General features: G+C 42.3%; 1 protein-coding gene across 1 annotated transcript; it reads left to right on the top strand.

Moving 5' to 3' along the window:
- The first annotated feature begins 1,067 nt into the window (after window positions 1-1,067).
- FZD1 (frizzled class receptor 1) lies at window positions 1,068-5,154 on the top strand. The gene has a single exon (XM_032875502.1). It carries the CDS (start codon window positions 1,378-1,380, stop codon window positions 3,319-3,321), a length of 1,944 nt encoding a protein of 647 aa, XP_032731393.1. The 5' UTR covers window positions 1,068-1,377; the 3' UTR covers window positions 3,322-5,154.
- Window positions 5,155-18,269: the final 13,115 nt, after the last annotated feature.

Here is an 18,269-nt window from a genome sequence, read left to right as displayed (position 1 = left end):
GCGGCCCTGCGCCATGGGCGTCCCCGGGTTTCGGAAGGCTCCTAATAGCTCCCCCAAAGCCCAGGCTTTTCGCCAGTGATGCTTCTGCTCCGGTCTGAGGCACTTCTTCGGTCTCCGGCAGCGAGGAAGCTCCTGAAGAGAGGTCGTCGGGTTCTCCAGATTTTCTGAGTATTTAATACTCTCCCTTTGCTTCTGTTCCTGACTTGATTTAAGAGGAGAAAAAGACTACAAGAAGGATAATAGTAGTGGACGGCGCATCTGGTTTTACTTTTTCCATTCCGTCAAAGTTTGTGTTTGTGTTTTGTTGTTCTTCATTTGACAGCAATCCTGTGAACTTCTCCTTGGGGGAAATGGCGCATCCAAAGCCCGCCAAGCCCAGGCTAGAGCTCTAGGACGTATTAGAGTCATATTTTAAACAAAACCTTGACAGACATAAACTCAAAGGAAGCCGTGCGCTCCTTAAGTCAAAAGCATCTGTTCTGATCCCTGCGCTCGGTTTGCTGTTGGTAACCAGCGTTAAGAGCAGTATTTTTAAACAAGAAAATGGATAAAAGCAAAGAAAAGCTAAGTCCTGGGGTCCGCCGACTCCTATTCATTATCTCCAACAGCATATGGGACCATTCTCCTACTAGTCCTCGCCCTTTCTTCGGCAAAAGGAAAAGCAACCAAGCCTGTCCCGCTTCATAGCAAACCCACTCTTTGTGCCTGAGCGGTGCCTCTGCCACCACTACTACTTCCTCCAGCTCCCGCCCCCACCTCCTCCCGCCCGCCGCCAGCTTTCGCTCAGGGAGGCAGGCAGCGGGCGCCCTTTGCGCCGGGAAGCCAGTGCCGCGATTGGGCGACGGTCCCTGAGCCTCCAGTTCCGCGTCGGTTTCAAGGCTCCTCCCTCTTGGTGAAAGACAGACTGCGGGGCGCCTGGAAACCGGTCCGAGGGCGCGCGCGAGAGCGAGGAGAGCGAGCGAGTTGAGGGATTGACACAAATGGTCAGGCGGCGGCGGCGGAGAAGGAGGCGGAGGCGCAGGGGGGAGTCGAGGCCACTGGGCTGCGGAGAGTTGCGCGCTCTACCCGGCCGCGGCCACTAGCGCTGCGCGGCCAGCCGGGAACAAGCGAGCCGAGGGCCAGGAAGGCGGGACGAGACCCCGGCGCGCCGGAGCCACCCGGGCTCTCCCCGCCGCCCACGCTTCATGAATCGCAAGTTTCCGCGGCGGCGGCGGCTGCGGGACGCGGAGCGGGAACCGGGGGAGCGGGCTGAGCGCGGCTCAGACTCGACGGAGGGCACCGGCACGGAAGAGATCTCTCTGGCCGCAGGGGGAGCCGCTGCCGGCTGCTCCACTGCCAGCCCCAGCCGGGCGGCGCCAAGAAAGGAGCCGAGAAAGTATGGCTGAAGAGGAGGCGCCTAAGAAGTCCCGGGCCGCCCGCGGCCGCGCGAGCTGGGAACTTTATGCCGGGGCATTCCCGGCTGGACGGGTGGCTGAGGGGAGCGGCGACGCTGGCAGCCGGCGCCACCGCCGCCCCCCAGCTGACTCTGGACGCTTGGCGCGCCGGCTCCTGCTTCTGCTTTGGCTGCTGGAAGCTCCGCTGCTACTGGGGGTCCGGGGACAGGCGGTGGGCCAAGGGCCCGGACCGGGGCAGCAGCCCCCGCCGCCGCCGCCTCAGCAGCAGCAGAGCGGGCAACAGTACAACGGCGAGAGGGGCATCTCCATCCCGGACCACGGCTACTGCCAGCCCATCTCCATCCCGCTGTGCACGGACATTGCGTACAACCAGACCATCATGCCCAACCTTTTGGGCCACACGAACCAAGAGGATGCGGGCCTCGAGGTACACCAGTTCTACCCCTTGGTGAAGGTGCAGTGCTCGGCGGAACTCAAATTCTTTCTGTGCTCCATGTACGCGCCCGTGTGCACCGTGCTGGAGCAGGCTCTGCCGCCCTGCCGCTCCCTATGTGAGCGCGCGCGCCAGGGCTGCGAGGCGCTCATGAACAAGTTCGGCTTCCAGTGGCCGGACACGCTCAAGTGTGAGAAGTTCCCGGTGCACGGCGCCGGTGAGCTGTGCGTGGGCCAGAACACGTCGGACAAGGGCACCCCGACGCCCTCGTTGCTGCCGGAGTTCTGGACCAGCAACCCTCAGCACGGCAGCGGGGGGCACCGTGGCGGAGGCTTTCCGGGGGGCGCCGGCGCGTCGGAGCGAGGCAAGTTTTCGTGCCCGCGCGCCCTCAAGGTGCCCTCCTACCTCAACTACCACTTCCTGGGGGAGAAAGACTGCGGTGCGCCCTGTGAGCCGACCAAGGTGTACGGGCTCATGTACTTTGGGCCCGAGGAGCTGCGCTTCTCGCGCACCTGGATCGGCATCTGGTCAGTGCTGTGCTGCGCCTCCACGCTCTTCACCGTACTTACGTACCTGGTGGACATGCGGCGCTTCAGCTATCCCGAGCGGCCCATCATCTTCTTGTCCGGCTGCTACACGGCAGTGGCCGTGGCCTACATCGCCGGCTTCCTGCTGGAGGACCGAGTGGTGTGTAACGACAAGTTCTCCGAGGATGGGGCGCGCACAGTGGCGCAGGGCACCAAGAAGGAGGGCTGCACCATCCTCTTCATGATGCTCTACTTCTTTAGCATGGCCAGCTCCATCTGGTGGGTGATTCTGTCGCTCACCTGGTTCCTGGCAGCGGGGATGAAGTGGGGTCACGAAGCCATTGAGGCCAACTCTCAGTATTTTCACCTGGCCGCCTGGGCCGTGCCGGCCATCAAGACCATCACCATCCTGGCGCTGGGCCAGGTGGATGGCGACGTGCTGAGCGGGGTATGCTTCGTGGGGCTCAACAATGTGGACGCGCTGCGCGGCTTCGTGCTGGCGCCCCTCTTCGTGTACTTGTTCATCGGCACGTCTTTCCTGCTGGCCGGCTTCGTGTCCCTCTTCCGCATTCGTACCATCATGAAGCACGACGGCACCAAGACCGAGAAGCTGGAGAAGCTCATGGTGCGCATAGGCGTTTTCAGCGTGCTTTACACGGTGCCAGCCACTATCGTCATCGCCTGCTACTTCTACGAGCAGGCCTTCCGGGACCAGTGGGAGCGCAGCTGGGTGGCCCAGAGCTGCAAGAGCTATGCCATCCCCTGCCCCCACCTCCAGGGGGGTGGAGGCGCCCCGCCGCACCCTCCCATGAGCCCAGACTTCACAGTATTCATGATCAAGTACCTTATGACGCTGATCGTGGGCATCACGTCAGGCTTCTGGATCTGGTCCGGCAAGACCCTCAACTCCTGGAGGAAGTTCTATACCAGGCTCACCAACAGCAAACAGGGAGAGACCACCGTCTGAGACCCGGGGACTCAGCCCATTCCCAGTTGTCGGCTTCGTCCTAGCCACCCCTGTAAAGCTGGCCCCGTGGAAACCTTGCCAAACCTGGCTACTTGAGGCTTCCTCACTAGCCATTCACTTTTCGCAGGCTCCTTTTAACAACCCAGCTCCTGCAAAAGCTTCCGTCCTTGGGGCAAACGGACTGGAGGGCCCAACTACAGCAGGGGGTACAGACAGACCTCTCTCGTTCTCACGCTCTGGTACCAGGACTGTACGCTTTTATGATTGTAAATAGCCTGTGTAAGATTTTTGTAAGTATATTTGTATTTAAATGGCCGATCACGCGTTTTTCTTTATCCCCCCTCCCCCTTTTGGTTTTGTTTAAATTTTAATTAATTAGGGCTTTTTAACCTTTTGAGGCTTTTCCTTCTTTCCCTTTTCCAAGTACTGCAGAGGTAAAACAGGAGCTCGCGGTGCTCTCGCTGTTCTGGCGCGCCCCTCCCTGCGGCGGTCGGGTGCGTCTGGGGCTGAGCGGCCCAGGTCACTTTCCGCCTCCTCTTTCTGCTCCCCACTTTCCCTTCGGTGTTTGGAGTCTGGGCTCTTTAGATAGAGAACTCCACGGGGGCAGGCCTTTGCCCATCCCAGGTGTGCTCTTGTTGGGGGAGGGGGCAGATTGTGAAGGCCTTGTCCCTTTGACTATCCGAAACTGAATTTTTCCAGTCGAGAGCCTTCCCCCTAGCTTTGAGGAGGCCCACTGGATATGGGCTATGGCACTCCCAGCCTCCGTTCCCACTGGCCTCCAAACGCCCAGGCACTCTCTCCTTCCACCTAAGTTGGTTAGAGGGTGAGTGGGATGACCAGTGCCAAACTTTTTCAAGTCTTAATTTTTGGTGGATGAGCTCATTTCATTCTCTAGTGTCTAAAACCTGGTATGGGTTTGGCCGGCATCACGGAAAGATGTGGTTGCTGAGATTTGGGAAGAGGCACAAAGCTTTGTGTGAGTTGGGAGAGATTGAAAATGGGGGTTATAAAATGTTAATTTTAATTGCATACTGATGCCTGGCAAACTGCCTCTGGGACTGAGACAGCCCACATTTAGATTTTATCTTTCTGTAAAATGGAAACATGAGGTCACCTGGAAAGCTTTGTTAAGGAGTTGATCTCTGCTTTCCTTAACCGGACAGCTGGATGTAAGCTGAATAGGAAAACTTGAAGGAGATTTCAGTGCAATGGGCTTCCTCCAAATGAAGTGCTCCTTTCTTATTTTTAATCAAATAATAATTAGACATAGATCAGAAACTTTAAAATGTAAAAGTTATACACTTTCAGCATATTATTATGATGATTATTCAGCTACACATTCTGAGGGAAGAACAATCCACATTAAAAATAAGCTTGTAAAATTTGGGGAGGTAAAGGAGGTGAAATAATTGATGGGGTTAGCTCCTGAAATAAACAAAATATGGTCATGCACATGGTAAAGGGAAAGTGTGTGCAGTTCTCCTGCATTGAATCCTGTGTGCTCCTTTTTGGATTTACAGAAATGTGTCAATTGTAAATCTTTCAAAGCCATTTAAAAATATTCATTTTAGTTCTCTGTGAAAAAGAGGAGGAAGACAGTCCTCTTGATTGTATTGTTTTAAATTTTAAGAGTTTATCAAAATGCCAGTACTTAGGACCTAAATTTATCTATGTCTTTCATACCCTAAAATGACAATGGTCTTTGGATTTGGTATGCATTTATTCTGTTCACTATCACAAAATCATCTATATTTATAGAGGAATAGAAGTTTATATATATAAAATACCATATTTTTAATTTCACAAATAAAAAAATCAAAGTTTTGTACAAAATTATATGGTTTTTGTGCCTGAAAATAATAGAGCTGGAACTGTCTGAACTATCTTTGCATTTTATAGTGTCTCATAGCCAGTCCCAAAGTATAAAAATTCAGGAATTCAATGAAATAGTCTATTCTTAAACGTTCAGACCAGCCCTTAAAGAAGTGTCCTACTTGCAGTGTTGCGACTGACATTGCCAAGTTCCTAGACAGCATCTGCTTTCATGACAGCAACAGTATAAAATAGAAGTTTCCAAATTATTTCTTTACTTAAAGAGGATAATTAAAAAGAGAACTCTAATTTTAATATTAAAGCTTTTTTTTTTTTTCCTTTCAAGGGGTAAATTTACATGACTTTTTATAATATGGAGGTTTATTTAAATCATCAGGCACCACCTTGGTCATGATTTTTTTGAGGTACTATCTTTTTCATAATCTTGGGTATTCCAAAATCTTGAATAGGTGATCAATAAATGGTTAACTGACTGTGTGTTTATAAGCATTTTAAACAGTAGTCGGGTATATATGGTTGTTTTTGTTGTTTGCTTTGAAAGACCCCATTTTTATATTGTTCAAGGATCCTTTTCCAGAGAAATTATCTAGTTGGTCTACTCTTAGTCAGAATTTATACATATATAGATATGTATATGACATGTATATATATACATATATACACACATATATATAAGTATACACACACAATTTTTATAAAATAGAGGTGCAAAGTTTACTTATATATTTTACAATATGGAAATAAGGTTATGAGAAATGGAAAATGCCAGACGGAAAAACTCAAATACCTTTGGAAAACAAGTCTCTTATTCCTTTACAGACTAAAAATATTTATACTAAAATTTCCCATGATAATATTTTGTGGTAAAATGACAAGGAACTAAAATGAAGACCATTGATACAACTGAGTTAGTTTTGTGGTATTAATGCAATTGTCTTTTAAGTAATTATCGCTATTTATTTTAAGGCAAATGAAAAAATTAAATATAATTGGAAGTAGAGCATTTAATTTTAAGTAGCAAGTTGTAATTTTATAGTCTTTTTCCTTTGTTTCATTAATCTACTATAGTAGATATGTGAAGGTTTTATTGTGTAGACGTTTTAAAAAAACAATTCTTAGGCCAAATTAAAAGATGTCTCCTCCCTAGGTATTTCAATCAGATGATTTCTGAGGAAAAAAATTTAAGATTATTAGTCTCAATCCAAGAAATAAATATAAGGCATTCTTGTTGTGTGTGTCCTTATAATAATGTAACTATAAATTTGATGCAGAGAGGTTTTATAATGCTGGATTTAAATAGCCTTAAGAGACATTTTTAAGTCACCATCAGGCTTTGTTTTTAGGAAACAACTTATTTAAAATTGTGTAGCGTGTAGAAAGCCAATGTATTTTGTTTCTTTTTGTACTAGTGGCAAAACAAGTCTTTCCTGGAAAACTATAAAGGTACCTGGAATATAGTCCCATTAGCATGCTGTTTCCATGACAAACCGTATTTTCAGATGGTTTGGTTTGCCTATTTTTTTTTTAAAACTAGCTATCAGTTGGAGTCAATTTTTCCCCTCACAATGTGCTTGATTCAGCTTTTATAGTAAATGTATACAGAGTATGAAAGCCTTCTGATGCTCTTTTTAATAATTTTTTTTTAAAAGGCCATTTTTCACTTAAACTTTGTGGGAGCAGAAAGTCCTATTTTTACTCTCAGAGTCAGTCAGTGTCAAACATATGCAAAACAGCTGGACCAGAAAAACAGCTGGACCAGATTTTTCAGTTTGTCTGGGGTAGTCACTTGTCAGCCTGGGTTTACGGTCCTGGTCCTTTTGTCTCCACTGAGCAATGAAGGCTCCTGCTGTAATTACATCATTCCCGAAGTCCAACATTTAACTAGGAAAGGAGACCACAGTGAGGAAGTTGGTGGCCAATTAAGAAAAAAATTGCCTAAACCACAAACCATTTCAGGCCTTGGGTGACTTCAGATCGCTTTCACTGATACCATGTTTTAATCTTTAAAAAAAAATTTTTTTTTGGAAGATGTCATATTTTCAGGGTGTGTGTGCTCCTGTTAACTCCAGCTCCTTTTACCTTCATTGCTCTCTAATCAATCTGTCCATTGGCTATGGGCCACATTTTATGTACATGTAATTAATTGAAACTAGTGATATTACACTGGGCGTCTCTGATCCATTTCTGATTGTAACATTCTGTGTAACTGGGGCTTGAGAGATAAGAATCAAAATATGATCATTACATATGTCTTGAGGTGGTCGCTAGTGATAGTGTTATTGAATACAGAATATAGTAATTTCAAAGTCTTGCAGGATTAATCTGTAGGAGCCAAAGTAAGTTGTGGGATACATATAAGAATTCTCCAGTTATATTACTGAAAAGGAATTGCAATACTATCTTAAATTCAGGGGTTTTTATTTAAAGGCCCTTACATTTGAAATGAGGTCTTACAAGGTATGTGCCAAAAAAGGTAAAGTTTTTGGTGACTCCTAAGACTTATAACTGTATTTTGAACTGTTGGCATTGCTAACAGCCCTTAGAGTTTGAAAAACAGTAGTTGAGCTTCGATCATGACTCAGTTTCCTTAATCTTTTTGGGCTTAAATATTTCTATTCACTTTGGTCATAGTCACTTTTGACAATAGGTTTATTAAACCACAATAATTATAGTAACAAAATAGCTTATTTGGAACCTAGTGACTAAAAAACAGGTCTACTCTAGACCAATTTTCTTAAGTAGTTTCACAATCTTTGGTGACAGCTGTCTGTACTCCATTACAGAGCCAAGTTCCTCTTTAAGATTCTCCTGCTGGAGATTTTTGTTTATTAGTTGGTTTGCGACCCAAGTAATGGGCCAAATAAGGATTTCTCACAGAAATCTTTCTCATGTAATGAACTGGCTCAGGTACAATCTATAAGCATATCCTACAATTAACATATAATAAATATTCTGAAGGTTATCAGTCTTATAAGTCAAGCAGATTCTTAAATTGCTTAAAAAAATAAGATTTTTTCAATAGAGATTTAATAAATCCTTTTATTTTAAGATGGTGATTTTCTAAAGAGGTCTATTTTTGAGTGATAATTCAAATAACACTGCATTTTCTAAAGGAATCATCAGTAAACTAGTTGAATGGCATATTTGTATAACTAATAATTTTAAAAATCAAAGATTGGAATAACACTGATTTTGCACATTTTACACACATATGCTATTTTTTAAATAAAATTGACTTGAAGACGGTAATTTAAAATTTTAAAATTTATGATATGCATTTTTCGTATGAAGACCATCTCAAGAAATTTTATTCCCAGTACAGACTTTCAAAACATGTTCCTAGGAATACAGTGATGAACATGAAAAGGAACTGCTATTGCTGCTTTGAGATGGTTCTTTGTGGCCTGGATTTCTTTTCTTTCCTTTTTAAAAACCAAGTAGCCTCTAATTTGTGGATATCTCCATGTTTCAGATCTCAATACCTGTTTGAATTAAATTTGCAGGGGAATAACTGCAGGATCCCCCCATAGACAGTGTGGCCTTCATTTCCTTTCAACCTGGCACTGTGTCCTTGCTTAAATGAAGCACTCTGAGACAGATTGTTCTCTTGCCCTTGGAAATGCTCATCTTCACAAATATAGCAGCAAATACCTGGAAGTCATATAGGCTAGTGAAATGCATATTCCAAATGCTAAGTGCTACTTGATTGTTAGAAGGATTTTTTTTTTTTTCCCCTTAAAAGTAGATTTAGAGACTATTCTTGACCTTATCTTTCCAACTCTTGGAAAACTTTTGTTTTTTTTTAAAGCTAATTTCAATAAATCCTCTCTCAAAAACTCAAAGCTCAGCTAAGATAGCCCATTGTTTAGGCTCGCCCAAGGCTGGGGGTTTCTTGGGATGTTGGGCTTTCAATGGTCAAACCAGGAGAGTCCTATGCAAGCTGAGATGATGGGTCACCCTGATTCATGGATTAAATTGTGCTCCTAAATTACAGTGAAAGTTTCTGTGGTGGTCACTGGTACAGCATTACAAGTATTCCACTGCAGCATTAGCCTTTTTAAAATAGCGAATGAAAAGCCAATGAACGCAGTCCTTTGTAACTGATCTTCACAGTGAGTACCAGTCAACAAAAGTTGAGTGGAATGTGAAAGTATAATGGAAGAAACCATACGGATAACTTGGTCCTTCTGCCTTCTACCTCCTGAAGAAGTGGTTCATAGATACAAGAATCTCACTGGACCCTGAGCCCTGTTCTTAGTACTTATGAAATCAGGTGAAGTGGATATTTTTGTTTTAAAAAATATCTCAAAAGTGTTCCCCTGGAATGAATAGAGTTTTTTGTTTTTTGTTTTTAATTAATGTTAAAGTTTATTAGATTGTAAAGACCTGTTAGGCTTTTGTATATGTTTATATTTATTTTGCTTTCTTATATAATAATACAGTCCAGTGTAATGAGTTTTCACCCTCAAGTTAGGGATTATCCCAAATGGCAATATCTCAACACTTAATTTAATTGTCATACTTTTTCTCAGAAGTAAGTAGGTCTAGCACCCATACTTTTCCCAAAACAAAAAGTCTCTACAGGAAGGGAAAAGAAGAAGATAAACTTACAGTTCTACCATGGTTATTGGGAATTGTGGAAGGCAGCAAGTGGAACATGCAACCCATGCCATGGTCTTCACATTTCTATTCATACGAAAACTCCAAGTTGCTCCACACTTTTTATATTGAGTTCATCCTTTTTGCCATCCTTCTCATACATCTATTTCTATCATCCTTCTTACAATGCACATAAAATTTCACTGCCTTTGTTGTTGAAACAAAATACACTATTCTTGCTATCTTTTAACCACACACAATGTAAAGGAATAAAAAAGATGTGCAGATAAGGTAATTCTTTCAGGAGGTACCCACACATTAGTTTCTAGAACTGAGATTCTCAACAGGGGTCCGTTTTCCCCCAGGAGATATTTGACAATATCTGAACACAATTTTTATTGTCATGACGGTTGTGTGGAGTAATTATGGGTATTTAGTGAGTAGAGAGGACAGAGAGGCTACTAAACATTTTACAATGCACGGGACAACCCCAGGCAACAAAGAATTATCTGATCCAAAGTGCCAAAGATAGGAAATCTGGATCTGGAGGAATACTGAAAATAGTGAAATTATACATTTTTAAATAGTGAAATATATTAGAATTATAAAATAGAGTTGAGAAAAATATGGGTTTATTTGCATCTACAGCATGTCCTTTGCTTTTGATCTACAAATTTTGTTTTAAATTGATGAGTAGTTTGAAGATATTGCATAGTAGTCAATGTCTTCATCTGCTTGGGCTGCTATAACAAAATACCATAGACTGAGTTCTGGGGCCTGGGAGGTTCAAGATCAAGGTAGCCCCAGATTCAGTTCCTGATCCTGCTTCCTGGCCTACAGACAGCCTGCTATCTCTTGCAGTGTGCTCCTGTGGCTTGCATGGGGGTGGAGAGAGTTTTCTCTTCTCCCGTGGGCACTAATCCCATCATGAGGATACCATAATAATGACAGAATGTAAACCTCATTATCTCCCCAATGTTCCACCTCCAAATACCATTACACTGGGGATTAGGATTTCAACTTAACCAATTTTGAGGGAAGCAAACATTCAACCCATAACAGTCCATAAAATGCCTGCTTTTATTTTTTAAACCTAGTATCATGATTTTAGTGGGAAGAAATCTGTACATAACATTAAACAAGTCTATTGAAAAGTCTTAGAAAGGTGTCTGTTAGTACCATTCTATTATTCTTCATATCCCACATTTCCATTTTCTTTTACACATTTCCTTGTGTCACTGAAGGGATAACACATCACTCAAATAGGGCCATGGACCTACAGTACAGAGGAAAGCCTGGGGCCTGGGAGCCAGAAAACCTGTGTTCCAGTATTAACTCTGGGCTAATCAGGTTAAGGTACCTCGGGTGAGTCTGACCTACAGGGTTTCATGAGCAAATGGAGACAATGATGAAATAATATGTATGAAAGCCCTTTTATAAACAGTGAAGCTCTACAAATGTGAGAGGTTTTCACTATCATTCATACTGAGCTAATTAAGGAAAAAGGTTGAGATATCTTGAAGGTTCCTCCTTACTTGACTACCTTCCTCTCCAATTCCACCTGCTACAGGTTCTGGAAAAGATGTTTCAGTGACTGAAGTGACTCAAGGTGACTGGGGGTGGGTGGCTTGCTACAGTCTTCCTGGCCACCCATTTTCTGGCTTTATCACTACACTTAGGTTCTCCTGGATACGTGTAGAATTTTTCCCAGCTTTTATCAGACTCTGGCTAAATTTAGTATAAATCAATCTCTAGTGCATCTACTGTGCCATTTGAATGGGGCTGGGTCCTGGTTAGGAGAAAGAAAGCCCTTGTTAAAGAGGACTAGTTAGGGGGAAAAAATATTTTCCAGGTATGTTTGAAAGTCAGAGAAGTAAGAGAGCCAGGAATATGTTCTAGACTGAAATGTGGCAAATTCAGATGGACACTGGATTGAGAGCCCTTACAGAGTGTCACAGGTGTCCCAGGAGCTGTCTGTCCATTTGTTTATTGATGAGTTGGGGTTAATGAGAGAAGCATCTAGGGTGGGAGGTGCTTTATGTCACACTGGGGTCATTTGGCAGTGGAAGGGGGAAAGAAGAACGGGTATAAGGAAAACCAAAGTCAATACTCTTTCCTGGGGCCAGTCGTCATGGGGTGAGTACAGTAGAGTAGTTGAATGGAAACATCACTCAAATAGGGCCATGGACCTGGATTAGAAATATGACTATCATCTTCCTTTTAAAAAAAAAATCAATTTTTTGGACATAATGATGTTGAATGTCATCTTAGAATTGTAATACCTGACTTGAATCCCAACTAGCTTATAGCCTGAAATCCATTTATCTCAAATGATAATAATAACAATTTTTTGCTGATTCATAAGGCTGTTGGGAGGATCAAAGAAATAAAGTATGTAAGGATATTTTTAGCCCTGGAGAGTAAACTGCAGTCTTCTTCTCCCCACTGAATATTTCTTGTCTCTCTTCCTCTTCCATCTCTTCTTCATCACTGCTCTTCCTCTCCTCTCTCATCTCCTATGATTCCCAATCTCTTTTCTTTAACCTTCTACAACTCACTATTATCACTGGTGGAAATTGAAAAGGTGTGATGCAAACTAATGCCATATTTTTTTTTTTTTTGCATCCTCTTTTCAGGCTAAGCCTGTCTTACAGGACTCATTCAGATAAAAGATTAAGCTAATGGGCAGCCTTAAGTTTAAATGACACAAATAATACTCTGTATATTAATCAACTAATGATATTGCTCTTAAAGCATGAGTGCATTTCTATGCATTCATGTCCGCTTTGTGATATACTGTTTCAAATTCAGTTTCTTCATGGCTGCTGAAAATTCAGATCTAATTGATAGGTTGTACATTTGGATAACATGGCAAGAGCTCTTGGAGGCCACTCTAAATTATGATCAGAAAGAGACTCATATTTTCCTTTTAGAAATATGCTCTTCTACTGGATTGATAACTAATTGAAGAGTTGCAGGTGTCTTATGTTTGTCCTTGTTGACTATATTGCTGGAGGGAGCTTATTCAATAGCATTCATGAAAATGCTCCTTTGATACTACTGAAGCATACCAAATGGATTTTGATGTGTGAAGTTGAGCAGGGTTGAGGACTTGTATCAAAGCAGTTGATTGGTCATTTCATTATTTCATCATATAGAAAGAGCAGCTAGCAATTTTGGTGCCATGGTCATTCCTGTGGTCGAGTGTATTGATTTTCTACTGCCACTGTAACAAATTACCAGAAACTTGAAAAACACAAATGTACTATCTTATAGTTCTATAGCTCAGAAATCTCACATTGGTCTCTTTGGGCTAAAATCAAGGTGGTGTGTGGCTGTGTTTCTTTCTGGAGGCTTTAAAGGAAAATCCATTTCCTTGCCTTTTCCAGCTTCTAGAGGCTGCCCCCATTGTTCATGGTATGCTTCCTCCATCTTCAAAGCCAGCAATATTGGGTCAAGTATTTTCTCTTACTGTCTGATTCTGTCTCGTTGGAAATGGTCCTCTGCTTTTAAGGACTCATATGATTAGATCGATACAGGATAAGGTTCTAAGGATTAGACGATGGACAGCTTTGAGGGTCCATTATTTTATCTGCCACAATCTATGTTCAGCTATTGGAAACGGTAGAAGATCTTTCTTTTAGAAGTATTCCCACCACAATCTCATTCTTCACAATTCTGTTTTTTAAAAACCGGCTTCCTCAATTTCTTCTGTTCTCCATTTTGTTCTCTCAAAGTATGCTTCTGTCAATGGCCAATTCCTCATTGATTTCCCCCTCTCCCTTTACATCATTTTCTGTTAAGCACTCTACAGACCAGTCCGAATCCTCTAACTCTATAGATTTCTTTATATTCCAGATGTCATCTTTCTTCCTCTTCCTTGCTATACATCCTCTCCTCTGCTATCCTTTATGTTACCCTATATGTCGTTTCAATACATATCCCTCTAGATTCATGTTTTGTGTGTCCCAGAAATAGGTCAGAAAGAGATGGTAAATGACTGATGTCAACCATCTTCTCCCAAGTGAACACATATAAGCCCACCACTTTTTATTGCAGATATAACTGTATGGTTTTCCTGAGAAACACATCTTTCAAATGATTGCATTTTTGCCCTTTGATGAAGGGCTAGATGTGAGAGATAGTGAACATAGTTCATCCCATCGCCAATTAATCTGATCTGTATTTCTAGCTGTGATTATAGATTTTAATTCTTTATGAAGTTATCATCATGTTTATAGGGAAATTTTTTTCTCATGATATTTAATTTAAATGTCTTGTAGAAAAAGAAAAATCTCAATTGCCTGGGTTGCATTTTATACAAATTCAGGTAATGAATACACCTGCCCTAGTTTAAAATGTTACGTTGACACTTTTGGAGAGGAAATTTTTCTAGCATTACAAATGCATTTTTAAAAATGTTCTCTAAAATATAATTTTTAGTCTACACTAGAAACCAACTGCAAGATTTTTTTCTATCCAGGCTGTTATAGCTAAAAGTACACATTTTCTTCCCCAATACATATAAATCTCTCTGAAAAAATAAGCCTTTTTCAGCAGTGATTTAAGAAGAGGGATTTCAAATATTCATAGGTATCCCCAAATATGCATTATTTGCAAGCACCTAAATTTCCAGGGATTGTATAAAAATATAGTACAATTTCTAGAAATCAGTAATGAGTTAACATCTACAAAGGGTTGTCTAATACCACTATTTTTTTTTCTTATTTTACACTATTGATCCACTCTATAGTTTTTTCTCCCCAAGTAGGGATAATTCAGTAACAGACCAGGGGTCACTTGAATACAGTCATACCTATATAAATAGAGAAAATGTGTTCTAATACTTGCTTCATTAGAACCAAGTTGAATTAACATACGAGGTATAGGATATGTTTGAAGATAAGCAAGTTATAATGAAACCTAATTCAGTGTTAACTAAAATAAAAGCAGATGATCTTGGGGCACCTGGGTGGCTCAGTGGGTTAAAGCCTCTGCCTTCAGCTCAGGTCATGGTCCCAGGGTCATGGGATCAAGCCCTGCATCGGGCTTTCTGCTCAGCAGGGAGCCTGCTTCCTCCTCTCTCTCTGCCTGCCTCTCTGCCTACTTGTGATCTCTGTCAAATAAATAAATAAAAGCTTAAAAAAAAAAGCAGATGATCTTCAAAATATACAATATTTGTCAGAGGTAGCAATGGATGCTAAGAATTTTTAAAATTGAGTATACTTAAGCATAAGCATCACTCGAGGAGTTTATTAAATATGAGGATTTCTGGCCTTACTTTTAAAGATGAGTTTGTTGGCCAGAGAGGTGGTCAGGAACCTCCATTCTGGTGGTTTGGATGTTAGAGGTTTTTGAGGTGCCTTTTTTTTTTTTAAAGGATTTTATTTATTTATTTATTTATTTATTTATTTATTTATCTATCTATCTATCTATCTATTCTAGAGAGAGAGCACACCAGAGTTCAAGCCCAGGGGAAGGGCAGACTGGGAAGGAGAGTGAGAGAAACTCCGGAGCAGACTTCCTGCTGAGCCCTGAGCCTGATGGTGCTCGATCTCAGGACCATGAGATCATGATTGAGCGGAACCAAGAGTGGGATGCTTAACAGACTGAGCCACCCAGGCACCCTCCCCACTGCCGAAGGTGCTTTTTGAAACACTGGGTTAAGTAAAGCTAAGGAAATGAGTAAGGGACCAATAGTGCTCAGTGGAGGAAGAGACATGGCTTAGAGAAGAAACCCACTAGTGGACCCAAGTAGGGACAGGGTGATCCTGGATTAAACTGGTGACAAGATACACAGGAGTGGCAGTGGCAGTATGACCCTCTGCTCCACCAGCCTCTCCCCTAGTTTTTATTTTTTTTATTTTTATTTATTTATTTGACAGACAGAGATCACAAGTAGGCAGAGAGGCAGGCAGAGAGAGGAGGAACCAGGCTCCCCGCTGAGCAGAGAGCCCGATGCGGGGCTCCATCCCAGGACCCTGGGATCATGACCTGAGCTGAAGGCAGAGGCTTTAAGCCACTGAGCCACCAGGCGCCCCATCCCCTAGTTTTTGGTGGGGACAACTCATGTTTCTCAGGCTTTAGGAAGTGTTTGGCAAACACAACTTCAAGGCAAACCCCTAACCATTCCTCCCACTTGCATACCTCCTCTTATAAAGGTGTTGTGGAAACTTCACTGGGCTCCAGAACTCAAAACTAGAAGAGCTAGTAGAGGCGCCTGTTAAGCATCTGCCTTCAGCTCAGGACATGATCTCAGGACCTGTGATGGATCCCTGAATCAAATCAGGCTTCCGTCTCAGCAGGAGCCTGCTTCTCCCTCTCCCCTTGCCCACAGCACCCACCCTTGTGCTCTTTGCTCTCTTGTGTGCTCTCTCCCTCATACAAATAAATAAGTAAAAACTTAAAAAAAAAAAAAAAAACAGCTTTGAGAGCTAGCTTTTTAGGACTCTCCGTAGGAAACAGACCCGCCCAGCCTGCATTGTCTTTGTCCCCAGAAATCTAATTCAGAAACAGCCAGATGCCAGGCTGGTCTGCCCAACAGACCCCTCTTTGAGGCCACTGAGTGGTTTGCCCAGGTCTCAGATTGTCTCTTGCTTAGAACCCGCTTGCGACAGCAACACGGAGAGGGAGACAGTGCAGCAGGTGGAGGCGTCATGGGCAGGCAGAGGTGTGACTTCAAAAGGCTCCTGTTCCTCCCCAAGGCTGGTCCTGTTGCCTTTCAGTGGAGCCGCCACTGGAGAAGCTAAGCACGCTGGCTTCTCAGGCAGCTTACCTTCCCATCCCTTCTGATTTTGTTTGTTTAGGTTTTTAACACAAATGACTTCTTAGAAGGCCTTTACTTCCCAGGGAATTCACTAATCAAGGTAATACTCTATTTATTTGCACAAACAAAGCTTTATGAAAGAGAAATTCATTCATTAACTAAGAAATGTGATCATTTCCACTGTTGTACCTGAGGGCTTCAAAGCACCATTGTCGTTGTTCACATCAATTAATCCAGGTGACTGGGAAATGTGAGTAAGACAGGGCTCAACCATATCCCAACTGATTTTACAAGATTAAAAAAAACAAACCCAAGTCTAAGATATCTAAACTCATGTTGTCTTAAACATGTTAAGAACTTGCTTCATAGGAAAGAATAATTACAGTACAGGGGAGAGGACAGTCACATCTTTCTAGAATGAAGTAATTTTATTCCATAAAACTTATTGGAGCTTGGAAAGTTTCAAGCAGCCTTTTCCTTTGTGCTGGGAATAGGCTTGTAAGAAGTACCTCCTTCAGGTGTGGTGAATGTCATGTTAGCATCTAGCTAGGGAATATGAAAAACAATGTTTGATAATTTTGTTTATTATTAAAATGGTTTCATAGTCTAAATAAAGATGGATATTAGATTTCAAAATAAATATTTATTAGATCTAATTAATTAGGAATTAACTATTAATAGTCTTAATACTCAATTCAAAAGACAATTTATGATTAATAAGGAAAAAAAAGAGTTGGTAAGTATCCATTTCTTCCAAATAACAAATTATATAAATTTCAGAACTGAGGAAAATGGGTTTTTTTAGTGAAGTTCTTAAAGTTACAAAAGAAAGTACCTGAAAGTATCAAACAAAGTTTTTTGCAGGAATATATAATTAATTGATCTCCTACACATTCTACCTGCCCAACTAATTCTTTCAATATTTTTTATTGAGATATAATTTACATACCATATAATTCTCCCTTTTAAAATGTTCCGTGGGTTTTGATATTTCACAAAGTTAAACAACCTCACAACTACCTAATTCTAGAATATTCTACCATGCTAGATAGAAACCCTTAAGCCCCTGGGTGACTCAGTCTGTTAAGCATCTGACTTTGGCTCAGGTCATGATCCCAGGGTCCTGGGATGGAGTCCTGTGTCTGGCTCCCAGCTCAGTGTGGAGTCTGCTTCTCCCTCTCTCTTTGTCCCTCCCCCTGCTCATTCTCTCTCTCTTTCCCTCTTTCTCTCTCTCAAATAACTAACTAAATAAATAAAATCATTAAAAAGAAACCCTGACCTTTAGCAGGCACACCTCATTCCTTCCCACCCCACTCTCATTCTCTTAACAACTACTAATCTATTTCTATCCATATAGATTTGCTTTTCCTGGCTATTTCATATAAATGGAATCATACATGTGACTTTTATGTCTGACTTCTTTCAGCTAGCATAATGATTTCTAGGTTCATCCATGTTTTAACGTGTATCAGGATTTCACTCTTTGTTGTAGCTAAATAATAGCATACTGTACGGATATACCACATTTTGCTTATCTATTCATCAGTTAATGGGATGCCTTGAGCTATTATGAATAATGCTGCCATGAACATTTGTGTGCAAGTTTTTGTGTAGGCATATATTTTTTTTAAAGATTATGTTCATTTATTTGACAGAGACACAGCGAGAGAGGGAACAGAAGTAGGGGGAGCGGGAGAGGGAGAAGCAGGCTTCCTGCTGATCAGGGAGCCCAATGCGGGGCTCCATCCCA

Source organism: Lontra canadensis, unplaced genomic scaffold (assembly GCF_010015895.1).
Source record: "Lontra canadensis isolate GAN:19392208 unplaced genomic scaffold, GSC_riverotter_1.0 scaffold2, whole genome shotgun sequence".
Classification (NCBI taxonomy): Eukaryota; Metazoa; Chordata; class Mammalia; order Carnivora; family Mustelidae; genus Lontra; species Lontra canadensis.
The sequence above is the reverse complement of the archived record's forward strand: the minus strand, read 5'-3'. Positions and strand labels throughout refer to the sequence as shown.

Coding starts and splice junctions, on each gene's coding strand:
- FZD1 (XM_032875502.1), top strand. CDS start 1,378: ATGGCTGAAGAGGAGGCGCCTAAGAAGTCCCGGGCCGCCCGCGGCCGC.